The sequence below is a fragment of the Callorhinus ursinus genome, unplaced genomic scaffold (assembly GCF_003265705.2).
Source record: "Callorhinus ursinus isolate GAN/ISIS: 27379988/994484 unplaced genomic scaffold, GSC_fseal_2.0 scaffold1, whole genome shotgun sequence".
Lineage (NCBI taxonomy): Eukaryota > Metazoa > Chordata > Mammalia > Carnivora > Otariidae > Callorhinus > Callorhinus ursinus.
In genome coordinates, this window is record NW_027397063.1 from 138,332,253 (window position 1) to 138,350,995 (window position 18,743).

Consider the following 18,743-nt stretch of genomic DNA (forward strand, 5'->3'; position numbering starts at 1 on the left):
AAAAAGCCATGAATTCTATGTGCAGTATTCCCCTAGCGCTGGAGTTCTGCCGTTCTCCTTGATCGGTAAACCTGGTCTTGGCTGGCTGTTCGTGCTGATCTCTCAAGAGGACCCTTGCCGTGGTTCCCAAATGTCTTTGCTGGAGGCGAAATTGTCCCGCCCTTGTCGGTCCAGGCTAAGCTATCTGCTTGGGTTTGCTTTCGGGAACTTTTGTTCCTGCAAGCTCTGGTACAGCTTTGGAGGATGGGAGTGAAAATGGCGGCCTCCCAATCTCCGCCCGGAGGAGCCGAGAACTCGGGGCCCCGCTCCTCAGTGCGCCCCAGAGAAAAGCAGTCAATCACTCCCGTCTCCCTGGTCTCGGGCCGTACTCCGTGCTCACCCGGCCTGTGACCGAGCGTTTCTATCTCTGGCACCCGACCCCGTGTGGAGTCTCCAAACCCAGCAGATCCCTACTGTGCGCTCTCATGCCCCTCCTCCCAGGGGAGGGAGGGGAGTCTTCCTGGATCTGCGGCTTGTTGGGTCCCTGCTGGAGGAGCCGTGCCCCGACTGGGCCACAGATCACAGTTTATGGCAACCCTGAGCTGAGAGCCCGCGCCTCGGCTCCGTCTCTGCAGCTGGCTTCCCCGCTCCGATACCTGGGAGCTCTGGCGCACTCAGGCACCCCCGCCTTTCTGTGACCCCGAGGGTCCTGAGACCACACTGTCCCGCGGGGGTTCCACCCCCCGCTTAGCCACTGGAGCGACGTCCCTCAGCGGAGCCGGCTTCTAAAAGGTCCGATTTTGTGCTCCGCGGCTCTAGCACTTGCCAGAAGCGGCCGACGGAGGCCCCCTCCCCCGCCGTCTATCCTCCCGAATATCGCCTCGGATTCACTTCTCCGCACGTCCTACCTTCCAGAAAGTGGTCTCTTTTCTGTTCAGAGAGTTGTTGCTATTCTTCTCTTCGGTCTCCTGTTGAGTTCGTAGGTGTTCAGAATGGTTTGATCCCTATTCAGCTGAATTCCTGAGACCAGACGAAATCCAGGTCTCCTACTCCTCCGCCATCTTGCTCCGCCTGTGGCCTATAACATCTTACAAGCGTTATAGGAGCCTTTCTCTCTGTTCTTTTCTTTCACTGTGCTCCAGCCACACAGGAACACACCAAGCACATGCTTGCCTTTGGGATGTTGCGTGTGCCTTCCCAACTGCCTGGAACATTTTGCCCTGGCCTTCACATTGCTTATTTCTTCACTCCTCCTCTCTGCTTAAATGTCATCCTGTCAGAGACACCTTCTCTGACACGTGACTAGTTGTCTCACTCTTCTTTAACTTTCTTTTAGCATTTATCACTCTGTAAACTATTTTGTAGTTATTTGTTAATTGTTTATCTTCTTCACACTCGAATGTACATTCCATGAGCCATATCCCCATTATCTAGAAAAATGCTTAGCGCATAATGGCCACTGTAAATATTGAGTGAATAAATGAATATTATTATCCTTGTACTCATGAAGTTCATTTTATTAAAGGCACTGCACTGGTGTAAGTACTGGAGATATAAACAAGTTTAGGACATGCAGGTTTGGCCACAAGTATGGTGGTACAGCAGGAGGCAGATGAGGGAAGCATAAAGATTCCTTGGAGATGGGAGTAAGGAAATTGTGGTCATATCGGTGGGAATGAATTCAAGGGATAAATGGAAGGAAATGGGGGACAGGTAGTAGATTGGGAAGCAGATATGTCCTGGGCAGAAATAATTCTATTATAGGTAATGGGGGAGGGAAAGAGGAGTGGATCTTATTTATTTATTTGTGGTTTACTTGGATTACAGTTCAGATTGTTGATCTCTGTAAAATGCTAAGAAATATAATTTACAGTTTTGTTGTAGAGCAACTGTAAAGTGTTTATGGATACTACATTCAAATGTTCCGGCATTTTATTTTCTTCATAGAATGTGAATGCTTTTAGGAGCTAATTTTCCCTTGTCAGTAAAGTCAGTCTATCCTACTATAGCCTGTGTAAACATACCCTGTAATGGGAAGGCACTGGGGAGAGCACAAAGAGATGGAGTGTCATTCTAGAGTTAGTTTGATATCGTTATGCATCCCATCAGTCTTTTATTTCTCCCAGCAGAGGTAATGAGTATTTTCTTATGTTGAAAAGTCTTTGCTAGTGTTTGGAAATGATTTGAGTAGTTTTTGCCTTAAAAAAAAAAAAAAAGATGTTTCAGGGTATGGTAGTTAGGTAGCACATTATTACATTTTGTAACAGAGAGCACTCAAGTACTAAGGAAATACACTTAAATACGAAGGAAAAAATCAGTTTCTTATAGACAAGTGTTAATTTGCTTTTTTTTATACTCTGAATTTTGGCAGGGTTTCTTTTGGATCCCCTGATTTCCAATAGATAAACATTTCCATGTTCTCTGTTTTCTGTTTCTGGACTACCTGTTATTTATTTAAAGGATTTCCTGGAACAAGGAAAGAAGCCCACTTCTGAATCATCTCAATCTCTGAGTGCATTCAGGTGATCCAGGCTCATTGATACCCCAGCTGCCTTCCAGAAGCAATTGTAAATCCTGTCTGGAGAAGTGTAATCCTAGGCCTCAAAATAGTCTTCCAGTTTTCTTGTATAGAATCTAACCCTCAGTAGAAAGTAATCAGGCCTAGGAGGAGATAAGATGATATGACAAACAAATAAACAAGATAGTATTCCCAGAGGATACAGACGATGGACTTATCAGATGTTGACCTTAAAATAACTAGATCAGTATATTCAAGGAATTTGAAAGATGGGATATTTCAGTAGAGAGCTAGAGCTATAAAAACAAACAAAATGGAGACTCCAGAACTAAAAAATGCAATAACTGAAAGTAGGAGTTCAGTGGATCAGACACAGCTGAATAGAGAATTAATCTACTGAAGTAAGGTGGGGTCAGGATAGAGAGAGACAAGGATGGAAAACATGGAGAAGAGCAGAAGAGATGGGTGGGAGGACAGTGGGAAATGGTGGTTTTTGCAATAGTTCGTGCTGGATTACTTTGGATATCAGTAGAGAGACTATTAAGTTACACTGTACAAAAAAGTCCATTCTGGTAGATTGCATGTTTAAATATAAAAATGTTATTTAAACAATAAAACTTCCAGTAGGTAGCAAATAAAAATATCTTCGTGACCGTCGAATTGACCAACATTTTTTTTTAAAAGATTTTATTTATTTGACAGAGAGACACAGCGAGAGAGGGAACACAAGCAGGGGGAGTGGGAGAGGGAGAACCAGGCTTCCCGCCAAGCAGAGAGCCCGATGCAGGGCTTGATCCCAGGACCCTGGGATCATGACCTGAGCCGAAGGCAGATGCTTAACGACTGAGCCACCCACGTGCCCCTTGACCAATATTTTTTAACAGGACACAAAAGCACTGTCCAAAAGGAAAATATTGATAGATTGGAATACCTTAAAATTAGGAACTTCTGTTCATCAAAAGACATCATTAAGAGAATAACAAAATAAGACATAGGGTACAGGAAGGTTTTTGTCACATAACCAACAGTGGCCTCGTAATTACAGTATCTAAAGAACTGAAAGGGGATAACCCAACAGGAAAATGAGCACAATACTTGAATAAGCAGTTTACAGAAGTTATCTCCAAGTGGCCATTTAACACACAAAAAGATGCATAGCCTTGTAAGTCATTAGGAAAGTTCAGTTTGATTGTGATGACATACCAATGAATACCCACCAGAATGGCTATAATTAAAAAGTCTCATAATGCAGAGTTTGGCAAAAATGTAGAGCAACTGGAATTCTTATATCTGCCTGTTGGAATGTAAATTATCTTGTTTGTTTGTTTTTTAAAAGATTTTATTTATTTATTTGACAGAGACACAGGGAAAGACAGAACACAGCAGGGGGAGTGGGAGAGGGAGAAGCAGGCTTCTGGCTGAGAAGGGAGCCTAATGCAGGGCTTGATCCCAGGACCCTGGGATCATGACCTGAGACAAAGGCAGACGCTAAACAGCTGAGCCACCCAGGTGCCCCAGAATGTAAATTGTCTTAATCACTTTGGAAAACTGATCATCAGCAGTGTCTACTAAACTGAATCTAAGAATGCTTTGTGATCCAGCAAGTTCACTTGCGGTATATACCCAACAGAAATGTTTACATGTGCCAAGCATAAGATATTCTATTCATAAATTGAAATAGCCCCAACATCCATCAATAATGTATAAATTGTGTCATATCCACACACTGGAATACTATCCAGCAATGAAAAATAGCATGGATGAATATCAGCAAATAAAATGTCACGCAGAACCATGGCTGCAGATAAGTGGTAATGTTTGGTCTGGTTAGGGTGACAACCTATTTTAAAAGTTCTCAGTGCATGAATGAATTTTCTTGACTTTGAGTTTCACACTAAGATCATCTGTATAGGGATTTTTATTTGAACTTCAGTATTAACATCTCTAATATGTTTGTCTTGGGCCAGTTTACTAAAGAGCATGAAGAGCATTCTAGTTGTCAGCTGGAAGGCAGGGACCTGGCTACCAGAATCCTGGGAGCCTGCTGGGGAAAGGGGATGGAAACCCCAGTGGGAATTCATTTAGCCTCTCCCTGTTTGCACTTTGGTAGTGGTCTCTTTGATTTGGTCTACTTTCTCCCAGTGTAGAAACTTGCTGTTTTACTTTCTGTAGAGAATAAACCTTCAGACTTCAATGTCTGCTTGGGTGCAAGTTTAGTGGCAGTCACCTGGACTCATTGGGTAGAGGAGGTAATCTAGGGATCTGCTGTTTTTAATCAGACTTTGCCATATATTTGTTATTTTACCCTTCGTCTTTCACACGTAGTTTCGGAAGAATCTTTTTAGTCAGTAGTACCAGGCAAGTGGTTATCTACCTGAAAGAATAATGGATTTGGATTCCTTCCCAACCTGTACTGATAAATCAGTTTCCAGTGAATGGAGGACTCCAGTGGGAAAGACCAAAAGTTGGAGAAGAAACAGAAAGGGGGGAAAAGAAGGGGAAGAAGAAAGATATAGACCATATAAATAATGCCTACAAGTCAGTAACAGAAGTTTGGAAACCCAGTGGGAGAATGAGCAAAACACCTGAACAGGAATTTCACAAAAAGATATATGAACAAAGAGATACAAAAATATGTTTACCATGTTAATAACAAAGAAGATTCAAATGAAGACCACAAGATAGAGATGGGTAAAGATGAAATCTGACACCAGTAGATATCAATGAGCTTGTAACTCAGAGGCAACTCCTACCTGGCTGTTGGGAGTACATTGGGACAGCTACTTTGGGAAGCAGTGGGGCAGTACCATGATGTAGAACTTTCGTGGTTCTCTTCCTATATATGTCCCTCAGCCACTCTTGGCCCTGTACCCCAGAAGACATACGCAGCGGAATGGTCTGTAAGAACGAAAGCTGTGCAGCCATAATGTCTCTTCGTAGAAGATTGGGTAAATAAATGGCAGTACATTCTGCACATTCATTTAAAACAAAACTGACCTGATAGCTATTTTATTTCCTAACAGGAAATGTTTACATTTTTTCTTACATCAAAAGGAGTAGTAAAGTTTTAATGACCTGTATTTCCACATCATCTACTGAAAGACAGCATACTCCCTCTTACTGTAATCACTTGCGGCAGGGCTCCAAATGCAGGGGAAGCTGGGGGTGAGATTTTTGACCATGATGATTTGTAAGAGAGTAGGATGAGGAGTAGTTTGCCCTCTGGGATCTTGCTGTTAAGACCTGTGCACTCAAGAAAGCAGTTTCTTGAGTTTGGTGGTAAGGGTAATAATACTTATTAATAATAATTAGCGGTACTAGCTACCATTTCTTGAGAGTTGACTGTGTATCCTACCCCAGGCTACTAGCTCATTGAATTCTCACAGCAGTATTCTACAAGGTGGGCATTATTATCTTGTTTATAATTAGAAAACTGAAGCTTTTAAGAGTTTAAGAAATTTGTTCAGGATCACAGTTTTAGATAGTGGTGCAGGGAATTATATACAGGTTTGGGTGACAGCTCCATCTTAGTATTGTTAGATGGAATGAGCCTGCCGAAGGAAAGTAGAAAAAAAAATCTAGAAATCCTAATGCAGCCACAGACCATAATAAACTTTTGGGGGTACTGCTGTGGTACTGTTGTTGGCTTACTACTCTTTAAAAGTCACCCTGACACTTGGCACTGTGAGAAAGCATAACTGTAGATCTTACAGAGAGGGATAGTCTTTTTGCCTGCACTCAGCATTTATCATTTGGTAGAGTATCTTGTGCTATTGAGCATTACATCATCTAAACAATTTTTTTGAGTATAGCTGACACATGATGTTACATTACTTTCAGGTGTACAACATAGTGATTCAGTAACTCTACATTTTCCTGTGCCCACCACAAGTGTAGCTCCCATCTGTCCCCATACAATGCTTTTACAGGACCAGTGGCTATATTCCCTGTGCCTTGCCTTTTATTCCTGTGACTTGAAAAAATGGACTCTGTAGGACAATGATACTACTCCATGTTTTGAGTAGATAACTTGTATTCTTGGTTCATAAACTAAAGAAAATTCAAAAGTGAGAAATATATTCCACCTTGTCTTCCATAGCCCTAGAGCACCATCATGCAAAATTAAGCATTATTATTAGTTGCTCTTGGCTTGTGTATCCTTCCAGAGAATTTTTATTCAAGCAAATGTGAGTATAGATCCTATTCATCTCTTTATACACAAAAAATACTGTTTTGAACTTTGTTTCAGTTAACAGTGTCTCTTATACACAGTTCTTTCTGTATAGTATATAGAGAGCTTCCTTGTCTGGTTTTTTTTTTTTGATAGTTACAGTATAATGATGGACCATATTTTATTTTATATATATATATTATTTTGGACCATATTTTATTTTACCAGCCCTCTTTTGCTGGACACTTTCCTCCTTAATATCTTACTGTTATAAGCAGAAAAATATGAATGTGTCACACGTCTACAAGTATATATGTTTCTTCCTAGAGGTAGATTTGCTAGATTTTTTTTAATTTTGAAGATACTGCCAACCTGCTGTCTCTGGGATTTATGCCAAGTTTTACTTCCACCAGCAGTACCAGGGTGTTGGTATCCTCCAGAGTCTTGATAGCAGTCTTGGCTACCAAACTTCCTGCATTTGGCCATTTGAAGGCTAAACGGTTATTTAAACATACAGTTGACCCTTGACCAACATGGGTTTGAACTGTATGGGTTCACTTATATGCAGATTTTTCCAATAAACACTTGGGAAAATTTTTTTGAGATTTGTGACAATTTGAAGAAAACTTACAGATGAAGCATATAGCGTAGAAATATTGAAAAAATTAAAAAGTTGGTATGTCATGAATGCACAAAATATATGTAGATATTAGTCTATTTTATCATTTACTGCTATTAAATACATATAAATCTATTATAAAAAGTTAAAATTCGGGGCTCCTGGATGGCTCAGTCAGTTAAGCGTCCGAGTCTTGGTTTTGGCTCAGGTTGTGATCTTGCGGTCCTGGGATTGAGCCCTGCACAGGGCTGTGTGCTCAGCGGGAGTCTGCTTCCCCCTTCTCTCTCCCTCTGTGCCCCCACCCCCGCTCATGTTCATTCTCTCACTCTCTCTAAAAGAAGTAGATATATCTTAAAAAATGTTAAAATTTATCACAACTCAAGCATACAGACTATGCAGGGTGCCATTTGTAGTTGAGAGAGATATAAACAAATGTAAAGATGCAGTATTAAATCATAGCTACATAAAACTCACTAGCACATACTGTATCACTGTAAGAATTTTGTAGCTACTTCCTGGTGCAGTTGCAGTGAGCTCAAGTGTTGGGGAGTATCTGCTTAAAACATGTGACACTAGTATTTTGTGCTTGAGCAGCAGTTCATCTCTGTAAGAAATTGCGTATCACAGTAAAAAGTGATCTATTGTGGTTCCAATATTGGTAGTTAGGTTTTTTCAGGTGGGGGTGTCAAATGTTATACGCGGATTTTCAACTGTGCCAGGGGCTCAGCACCCTTAACTCCCACGTTGTTCAAGGGCCAACTGTACATTTTTCTTACTATGGGCAAAGTGGAGCATCTTCTTGCTTGGGCCATTTATATTATTTTCTCTGTATATTGCCTTTTCCTATCCTTCATATTTTCTCTTGGCTTCTTAGTTTTATTCTAATTCATATCTGGGAGGCATAGATGTGTGTATGTATATATGTGTGTGTGTGTATACATATAAAATAGTCTTTTGTGATGTGAATTGGAAATATTTCCCAATTTGTCTTTTTTAAAAAATTCAGCTTTATTGAGGTATAATTGACATTGTAAGATATTTAAAGTGTGGATTCTGGTGATTTGATAATACATTGTGAAAGGACTCCCCCATCTAGCTAATTAATACATCGACCAGTCACAGATTTATCTTTTTTTTTTGAGATTATTTAAGTTCTACTCTCTTAGTAAGTTTCAGTTATACAATAGTGTTCTCAACTATAGTCACCATGTTTTACATTAGATCCTCTAGACCTTATTGCTCTTATAGCAGAAAGTTGGTACTGTCTTACCTACCTCTCCTTATTCCCCCCCGACCCCGAGCATCTGGCAACTACTTTTTTATTCTCAGTTGCTATGAGTTTGACTTTTCTTTTTTTCTCTTCTCTTCTCTTCTCCTTCCTTCCTTCCTTCCTTTTTTAGATTCCACATAGAAATGCTACCATGAAGTATTTGTCTTCTCTGTCTGGCTTATTTCATTTAGCACAGTGCCCTCAAAATCCATCCATGTTGTCTCAAATGGCAGGATTTCCTTCTTTCTCATGCTGCATAATATTCCATTGTATTTGTATACCACATCTTCTTTAACCATTCATTCCTTGAAGAACCAAATGGGGAAATATTTTTTCCCTCATTTGTCTTTTGATTTTAGTTATGGTATCTCTTCCTTAGAAAAAGCTTTTTTTAAAAATTCCCTTCCTCCCTCCCTCCCTCCCTCCCTCCCTCCCTCCTTCCCTCCCTCCCCTCCCCCCCTCCCTTCCTCCCTTCCTTCCTTCCTTCCTCCCTCCCTTCCTTCCTTCCTCCCTTCCCCAGCAATATAAATGCCAAACACATCAAACAGTAGAATTAAGAAAAAGGCCTTGAGAAAGGTAAGGACCAAGGAATTGCTTCAGAGAACTAGGTAAAGTCTTAGGGCAGTTTCAACAGCAATATGTGTTTAGTCAGCTAATATTTATTGGGCACTTATTTCATGTCAGGAACTGTGCTCAGAAGTGGAAAGATGTGGTGAGCAAAATCAGATATCGTTCTTGCCCTACAGTATTTTTAAGTTTCCTGGGATGCCAAACATTATCAGATAATAAAAAATACATTAAAATGTATAAAAATACATTATAAATTGTATTAAAATACATTATAAAATCTCACTGGCCAGGAGAGAAGAGAAGAGCCATGTAGGCAGAGAGGCAGTACCTTGTTGCTGGGGAAGGTGAGAGGGGCTGGAAGAACGTGTAACCAGAGGGAAGAAAGTAAGCCAAAGCTGGAGATACAGTTGGGGGCCAGACACTGTAGGCCTTGAAGGTCATGATAGGGAGTTTTAAGAACTTAAGGACAGTGGGATTCCCTTGAAAGGTTTTAAGAACAGGAGCAACTTGATGGACAAGATCCACATAGATGTATGGTGTGTAAGGGTGAAAATAACAGAGTAGAAAGACATACACTAGCTAGGAAGCTGCTGTAGTTGTCCAGGAGAAGGCAGTATGGAAGCTTGCACTTGATTGGGAGTGGAAAAGTGTAAGGGTTTGGGAAGCATTTAATGATTGACGTGGTATGGGAAGTAAGAGAAAGGGAGGTGATAAGGATGACTCTTAGGTTTCTGGTCTGTATTAATAGGGTAGAGAGTGATGCCTTACAATGGGACATTATATTCTGAAAGACCACCAGGCTTGTTGGGATGATAATCATGTTTATCTGGGATATGTAGATTTTGAAGTGCTTTGAGACAAACAAAAGCAGAAGTCAAATCAGCAGTGGAATATGTAGGTCTGTAGCTTAGAGACTTAGAGACCAGGTTTGGGCTGCAGCTATGTAATTGGAAAACATCTGTGTACATAGTGGAAGTCAAATCATTGGTGGTGATGCGATCACCTGGGTCAAATGGTAGTAAGAAAAGAGCAGTGGATCTAGAACTGAGTCTTGATAAACTTGAGCATTTAGGAGCATGAGTCAACAAAAGACATAGAGAAGGACCAACTAAAGAAACTGGAGAAAAAAACTAGGAATGTATGGTGTCATGATATATAGAGGAGCAAGAAGGGGTGGCAACAGTGTTGAACGCTGCTGAGAGGTGCCCGCTGGATTTGATGGCATGGAGATTGTCGGTGACCTTCAAGCGAGTGATGAGCGTGAGTCAGACTGGGGAGGGTTGAGGAACATGTAGGAAGAACTGTGGAGGTGCTAGGTATAGATTTTTCTTTTAAGAGATTTGATGAGAAGGGGCCTAGAGAGGCAATGAGGAAGTTGCTAGAAGAACATGAAAATTATTTTAAGTGGGAGGAAGTAAATATATAAAAGGGAAAATGAGTAATTGGCAGTTTTAAGGTTCTGAGAAGGTGGGAGAGAATGAGATCTAAAGCACAGAGCAAAGGAGAGATAGGTCCACTGTTGTGATGGGAGGAAAGGCAGCTAGGATGGGATGCACAGTAGGTGTCCATGTTGAGAATTAGGGAGGAGGGTTCCTTCATGATGCTTTCTATTTTCTCTGTACAACAGGAGGCAAAATCACTCACAGTCTCATTAGAGGGTGGACCCTTGGGGGTTTGAAGAGAAGAAAAATTTGAAAATAGACTGGACATACATTGACGGTTACAGTCAGATTGCTGCTACTGCTCTGGGCCATTCAGTACTGGTGCCGTGCATTTATGGTGGAGTTTAGCTGCAGCAGCCTTCTCTGCAGGCGTCCAGAAAGCAGATCACTGGACTCATCCAGAGTTCATTTGGCTAGATGGGCGCAAAGAAAAGACAGGGTACAAAAGGGTATCGAAATGATGGATGATGGGATATAATCGAATCAGGAAGTAAGTGAAGAAGAGAGAAGGCTGATGGATTGGGAGAAAATGTCATGGATTCAATTAGAAGGTTCCCCAAAGTTGAGGAACGGTCACAGGAAAGAACGTGCAAGTAGGATCAAGAGCAGATTATGGTTAGAAGGTGTGTTTGAAATACTCATCTTGAAGGAAACGCTGTATTCTTTCACTTTGGAAAAGCTGTTGGGCAGATGGTGGGGCTGGGCAGGGAGATGTCAGGCAACCCCTCTTGGGGAGCAGAAAAGGATAAGTTTCCCCGTCCTTGGTATTTTCAGGTCCTGCTCCTTGGATTGGGCTGAGGGACCAGTGCCAACTAATCAAGAGGTTCTTGAAGTTGCTGCTCTTGTTTCAGAAGCTCCTGGCCATAATGATGGTGTGTGATGCTGCATGTTCTGGGAGCTCCAGGCTGGCTGGCAGAGCAGGATACCCCCACGCATTGTATCATATCTCCTGAAGCTCTTAGATTCCACTTGTTATGAAATCTCAGGGTCTTATTTCTGTGGTTTTACTCATCATCAAGAAGTTTTGTCCTGTGAATTCTTTAAGTAGTATTGATACATTTCTGCTGATGCATGAGTATTTTCCCTGCATTTTGACGAATGCTGTGTATTTGTTAGAGTGTGGCCAGTGCTGTAATCAGTGACTCAAAGGATACTAACTGGCTGATGGAAACAGACTTTTGATTCGGTGTTGTCCACATGTTTTCGTGTAGAACTCCAAGTGATAGTAAGCAAAAACGGCAAAAAGCATGACCAGATCTATGAAGAGAGCCACATGAATGCTAAGCCTTATGATTTCAGTATACTTTATGTATATCTGTGTTATGTACAAAACCACCTCTTTCCAGTTGACAGTAGGAGTTGGTTCGAAGTTCCCTCTGGGAAGTAGAAGTTGGATGATATGAGTGAGAACAAGGGAGCTGAGAAGAGGAATGATGAGGGATGATGGCATGGGAGATATAAAGGGGCTTTCTTGTGATGGAATCAGTGAACTCACTGCCCTTTCAATAATCAAGAGAAATGGGCATTTGGGAAGGTGCCTGGTGGGTTCAGCAAAGGGGATGAAACATGAACCTAAAAGTTTTCAACCACATTGTCATTATCTGGAGTGATGGTCCAGTATGTTCCTTGGGTCTGGGCTGGGCACAGTTGGTCAGAGATTGATGTACTGAATGCCAGTGGGTTGAAGAAGTCAGATGTTCGTTAAAGGGCAGAGATCATAAAACTAGGGGACAAAGGGACATGTGAAATCCAGATGTTTTGATATAGTGTCTGCTATCCGTATCGCCCAGTGTTGAAATGAAACTTTTTCTTTGGATTTATGTACACAATTTACTGAAGGAGCCGGAATTCATGTGACTTGCCTGAGGTTCCAAGCAAGTTTAGTACTGATGACCAACAGAAGTGCAATTTGTGGTTCTACTTTGAATCTTTGAAACTCCAAGAGCGCTTTTCTGCCCAGATGCCTTTTTCTGCCTTTCATCTGTCATCTAAAGAATGTGGTTTCTTTTCATGGGCCAAGGCCAGATGAAATCAGGGCATTATTTTGTAATACATTGGCAGATACATTCAAAGTTGCCTTATTTTCTTACTGCATAAACATTTAGGTTTTTCTAAGGCAAAACTAGACTGTGCCTGACAAATTGCTACAAATCCAAATGTCAGCATGATTGGGACTGTGCCCCCTGGAAACACTTGCCTTGGCTGCATTTTCAGACAGATGCTATCAACTGTTTTATCATGAGAGGTAATCTTTTGCACTTTCCTGTATGTAGACTGGTGATGTACATCGAGAGAGACAGCAGAAAGACCACTCCAGGCAAGGAGCAGCAAAGCAGCAATGAATACCTGTCCAAATGCCTGGACCTTCTCATCCGTCATATTGTGCAGGAACTGCCACGGATCCTGGGTAAATTGGAGGCTCATCCATACGCCCCTTGCTGATTGCCTTTCTGCGCCTGGGCTTTTAGGCTTCGCCTCTTTTATTCTTGCCTCTTGCTTATCACAGGCGAGCACAGTGACACCTTTTCTTGATTGTATAGTTTCAAGATTTCAATTCAAGATTTGCTTTATCTGTTTTTACAGTTATTTTGCATCAGTGACATGACTGAGGCAACGAGCAGGCTAAAGGTCACACTGAGGTGTTATCTGTAGTGAACGGGCAATTTTGGAAAATAAACACAAGGAAAGCATCTTAAGAGCTTAAAATTGAACTTAGGCTTTTTATTGTAGGTGACTTTCCCAAGATTTCTCTCTGCCTAATTCTGAAGAAGAAAAATTTTCCTTCAGGTTACAGCCACACATTTATTTATTGTTAAAAGAATTTAAAAATCCATGGGCATTAGCATTTAGATATTAAAGAATTTTGATATTGAAGTTCAAAGTTTAGAAATTTCTTGAGTTTGAAAAAATTTAAATACAAATATCTAATAATGATTTGTAAAAGATGTCTATTCCAGCTAATCTCTTATTTCATTGTTATTTGGAGAAACTAAAATAACCTCAGGAATGCGTACATTTTGTTTAAATCCCATTCCATGCTTTTCCAGCAGATGTAGCTATAAACCAGAAATGTTTAAAATGTTAAATTTGATGCAATCTCTTATGGTAAAATATACTTAGACTCAGAATGTTAGAGTTTTAAATCAGAATAATGAAAATATCTTTTCATTTGTCATCATGGCTGATTGACAGTATCTTTTTGCTCCTTACTAATACTTTGAGGTTTTTTTTGTTTGTTTGTTTTGTTTTTTGCCTGTTAATGACTGAAAATAGAATATTTCAAATTTCTTTTTGGATTGTGACCTTTTATAAAATTTCAACCTGCAGACTACAGTCTGGTCAATTGGTAGTTGAGTTTCTTAGTGCCAGACTCATCTTGTTTTAGGATGTGCTGCTAAGATTCAGATGTCCACAGCACAAGTTTTATTTATGACTGGGCTTATCATCCAATGGGAAGTTTTAGGAATTGATCTTTTTTTTCTTCCATCCTATTCTGTTCTTTAAAAATTGCAATCTGTAATCTGTTCACTTATATGTTTTTTTAAGTAGGCTGGGTGTGGAGCCCAACGTGGGTCTTGAACTCATGACCCTGAGATCAAGACCTGAGCTGAAATCGAGAGTTGGATGCTTAACCGACTGAGCCACCCAGGCGCCCCTCACTTTTAATGTTTTAAATAACATTTTCCTGTTTACAGAAGTGTGGAAAGGGCTCGTGGTTAAAATTTGGAAAAGATCAAAATAAAAAAAAAAAGAAAAGAAAAAAAAGAAAGAAGAGAAAAAGGAAGAACAATCATATTGAAAACCATTACTATAAACTATTTAAAATTGCTAGATGAAAGATCAAGGCTTATATCCATTCTGTCCCCAGAGGCCACAGCTTTCTAGTATAATATCAATATTTCTGAATAAAATAACACAGCCCCTACCCACTTCTTTTATTTGGAGAGTAATTACCGCAGCAGCCCCATGAGTGTTCAAGCAGTGACTAGTGGTCCCTAAGTATTTGTGGTCTGTAACTGTCGTGCTTGCTCTGGGATGTGCTTTGCAGGTGACATTCTTAATGCCTTGGCCAATGTTTCTGGTCGTAAACACCCATCAACAGTTCAAGCGAAGCAGCTGAAGATGTGTCTACCCCAGATGCCTATAGTGCTTCACCTCGTAACTTCTCAGGTACTATCTTATTAGCAAAACAATAATGTAAAGGTGACTCCCTTTTTGGTAAACTGAATCTTAGAGACATCAGTTCAGACAAAACATTTTGTTTTCTTATACGTGGCTTTCAGGATTTAATCTGTGGAAACTCTCATCACACAGGTATTTCGACCTCAAGTTGTAACAGAAGAATTCCTTTTCAGTTATGGAACTATTCTTGTGAGTAACACTGAATTTTTCACGTTCCTAATAAAAATGTGGCTGTCTCTACTGTCTGGATTTTGGTGTCAGAATGAAGTAATTTTAAAATCTTTGTGGTATTTATTTGTCTGTAGGGATGTGACCTTTTTATATTTTTATCTGTTGACTGTAATAAAATTTGACATTTGGAGAAAAATACATTCTCTCCTGATAATGTATTTTGTTCAGATACTGCCCAAGTAGGGTAAATAAGTCCATAGAAAACACTTTCATAGATTTTGGTATTAAACGTCGTGAAAAAATTTAAAATAATCAGCCTGGTGAGAATGGAATGCTGTGAATATATTATCTTCATTATTTACTTTGGCTTATGTTGTCCAGTTACATGCAGTATCTCTTTTTATGGTGGCATTTCTCTAAGTTAAGCTCAATTTAACTTTTTCTTTAATTTTGAGATGAGTAAAAATGAAAAGCAAGTCATTGTCCTATCTTTCACTTCGTTTTTGCTCACAAAAAACTGTCTTTTCCTTCAGGTTGTGGCTCATGAATTCTATTATCTTTTTCCTAGTCTGGAATAGTTATAATATCTATCATTGATAAAATGGAGAGCTACACAAAGAGGAAGCTGGGACATTTGTCACATGGCATCTCCAGTCTTACTTTGATATTAATAACAAATACTCAACTGAGATTTTCAAAAGGACATAGAGGTTTCTAGTTAAAACGTAGTAAACATCTCCATGTTATTGTAAGTTTGGAATACAAAAAAATGTCCTCCACAGATGAGAGTATAGTTTTCTAGAAGGTTCATCAGAGAGTAAAATATGAAGTTTTGAAGTACAAATGTTGAGTGGAGGTCACTGATTTTTTAAGAAGTGTGTTCAAGCAATGCAGTTAGGGTCCTTTTGTACCTAATTTCAAATCTTTATCATCCTAAGTGCCTTGAATCCCAAATTCTGCAGAGTACGTAATTTTGTTGTGCAATCATGGATTTGCATATTATTAGAATTTTCACTTGCTACCTTCTTTGATTTGCTTTTTAATTTGTTTTTAAGTACTATATAGGTATCATTTTGGCATGACTGTAATTCTCTGATCCCACTGCACTGAACTGTCGTTGCCTGGAAATGGTAGTTTTTCCCTGGTAGACATCTTGGAATCTTTTGGCACAGTGTTTATTGGGGATGCAGGTATTTGTCCGTGTTTGTTCTCTTATTTTTTTTTCTCCTGTGGAGTACTTTTCTCTGCCTACATTAACTGAGTACAGTTTAGGTTTTCAAGGAACCAGCAAATGTCTCAACTGAAAGTCTTTATGGACTTTCAGGAATTATGTGTGTGTATTTTAGGGAGAACACATCTGCTCCATCTAACGCTATGCTCGGGACAAGGGAGGAGGCCACACCAAGGAGGGATTTCCTCATCTTCTCCCAAGAATGGGTGAACTCTGTGGATTGGGAGGTAGTCTGTAGGGTCTTCTTAATATAGGCCCTTTTAGGGAATGGAAAATAACTTGCCTGGTTGAGAGATAATTAGGATATTGGAAAATCTTTAGCAGTTTTTTCCCTAGATAATGTCACTCAGGTAGAGGGAGTTTAGGCAAATAAAATGGAAAAGATCTTTGGGCTTTCCTCAGGCTGTTTTCCTAGTTTGGATCATGGCCAGTCCCAGAATTTTTTCATTATTTTCCTCATCACATCTGTTATTTGCCTTAGCTGTATGTGTTCATTGTTCTTATACTCAGTGTTGATGGCTTTGATGAAAAACTAGTAAAGGGAAAGAGGTATTGACTAAAATGAAGGACTTGAATTTAGTTATCTACAGAGTTCTTGTGCATATATTATGAACTATTGAGGGTTGTTACTTCTGTGAATTGATTCATAATCTATCTAGAAGGTGCTAAAGGTATTATTGAAGTCACAGTGCCCAACTGATGCCACCAGGTGAAGTCAACTCATCTAACATCCTCCAGCTTCATAGAAATTCACAGTGCAGATTAGCATATTAAAGCCTCTGAAATAATTCTTTTAAATTTTGCTTTGGCAAGGGTTTCCTGAACTTATTTGAGAGGTTTTGTCTGTTGGTTTTGTTTTGTTATGAGGAGAGAAGGGGGCTGCACAGCTGTATGTCTTCTGTAGAGCAGTCCTGTAGAAACTGTCCAGAGCACAGGACACCTTCTGTCCTGGTGGCCTGAGGGCGCACGTCATTCTTGTGTATGTATTTGGTACTGTGTTTTGAAAGCCTTATTCTGTCTGGAGATAAATATTATTTTTCGTGTTTTTCGAAATATATCTGGTAGAATAGCTTAATGTGCCTGAATTTGAGGTATTCCAGTGTGGTTCATATTTAGTAGCTGTATCCAGTGGCAGCAAGTTGCTGTCCAGAGCTTTTGGGCTTCCTCTAACGCAGCTCTCCAAGAGCTGCTGACCTGCCTTCCACAGCTATGGAGACAGTAGTCAGGCTGGTGCGGTGGCCACTCGTGAGAAGGGTCCCGAAGGAGCCAGGCTGGAGGGGGCAGTGGAATTGTGTGCTTCCTGTTGGTTTCACTCCTCATACTGGCACCAGGCATGGGTTGCCTATTTGACCCATAGACCTCTTTTATTTTTTTGGTAGAAAAATTCGGGGTACTTCTTACGTATGGACACATGAGTATAGGAATTAACATTTTGTGAACATATTTTTCCCAACTAAAATGAAGTTTTCGTCGTCTTATGTTTTAAAGAGGCGAGTATTTGGAAACAATTTAGTGGGGCACCTTTAAACCATTTTTAAGCTTTGAAAGGGTCCAGGCAAAAGAGGGCTACATAGCTGATAATTGCTATTTTCCCTTTTGATTAAAAGAAGCAGTGTGTCATCATACCCACCTCTCTCCCCAGTTTAAAAAAGAAAAAAAAAAGGTATCTAGGGATAGTGTGAACCTCTGGGGAAGTGCTATGGGGAAATCCTGTGGTGAATACCATAGTTCTGTGGGGCCTCCATTGAATTGGGCTGGGAAATAGGAAGCAGTGACATCAAGGAAGTATGCTCGGGAACTCATGATGTGTATTAACCTAATGTTCACTGTGTTTCTTGTGTCCTTTTGAAAATGCTCTTGATTAATGAGCTGAGGAAAAGGATTTTGTTGTGGTTTTCTTCTGAAGTCCTGGCCTCCTTCACTTATAAAAGTGCAATAATGGCAGTGTGGTGGCTACAGTTTTATACAAAAAAAAAAAAGACCTCACAATTCTAATTTTCAAATGCAAGATGATAAAATGATTCTGATAGATTTTTATACAAAGGTATATTTATAATTTCCATTATTAGTAAATCTTTACTTATCCTGGGCATTGAGATAATTATTTGAAAAGAGACCTACTCCCTGCCTTCTGCGGATTTTTAAAGTGTTTTGACTTCAGTTGCAGTAGATACAACAGAGAGAGTGCATCTTACATTTTTAAAAAATATGCTACTATGTACTTGTTCACTGCCACACAGGTGTTCCTGTTATGAGTCCCCACCCCCCCTTTTTATGAACCATGAGTTAAATCATATACATAGTTTGCTGCAGGAGCTCATTCCCAGCTTCTTTGAAGTACTGAATGATATTGCAGAGCCCCAGCCTGCACTGGAGGTGCAGCTTTTTCTTCTAGATGGTGCCATTTTCTGCCCCCTACTCCTCCACCGGGGAGCCTGGCTGTGGGGCAGGTGTCCCTCCTTTCTGCTGCTCTGCTAAAACTCCCAGCTTTGAAGCTTGTGCCATGAGAAGGTGGCCTGTGTTATGCCCTGTGCTGTGCTCATACAGATTCCTGGATCATTGCCCCTCATTCCTCGGAATCTTCCAGCAC

At 40.3% G+C, this 18,743-nt stretch overlaps 1 protein-coding gene across 4 annotated transcripts in view; it reads left to right on the top strand.

Moving 5' to 3' along the window:
* Window positions 1-18,743, top strand: part of ULK4 (unc-51 like kinase 4) — a 608,666-nt gene that overhangs the window by 201,206 nt on the left and 388,717 nt on the right. For all 4 annotated transcript variants that reach the window (XM_025883716.2, XM_025883719.2, XM_073901588.1 and 1 more), the window contains 3 exons: window positions 12,843-12,976; window positions 14,618-14,739; window positions 14,884-14,940. In XM_025883716.2, the coding sequence (XP_025739501.1) occupies window positions 12,843-12,976; window positions 14,618-14,739; window positions 14,884-14,940 (313 nt within the window). The remainder of the gene's footprint in view (window positions 1-12,842; window positions 12,977-14,617; window positions 14,740-14,883; window positions 14,941-18,743) is intronic.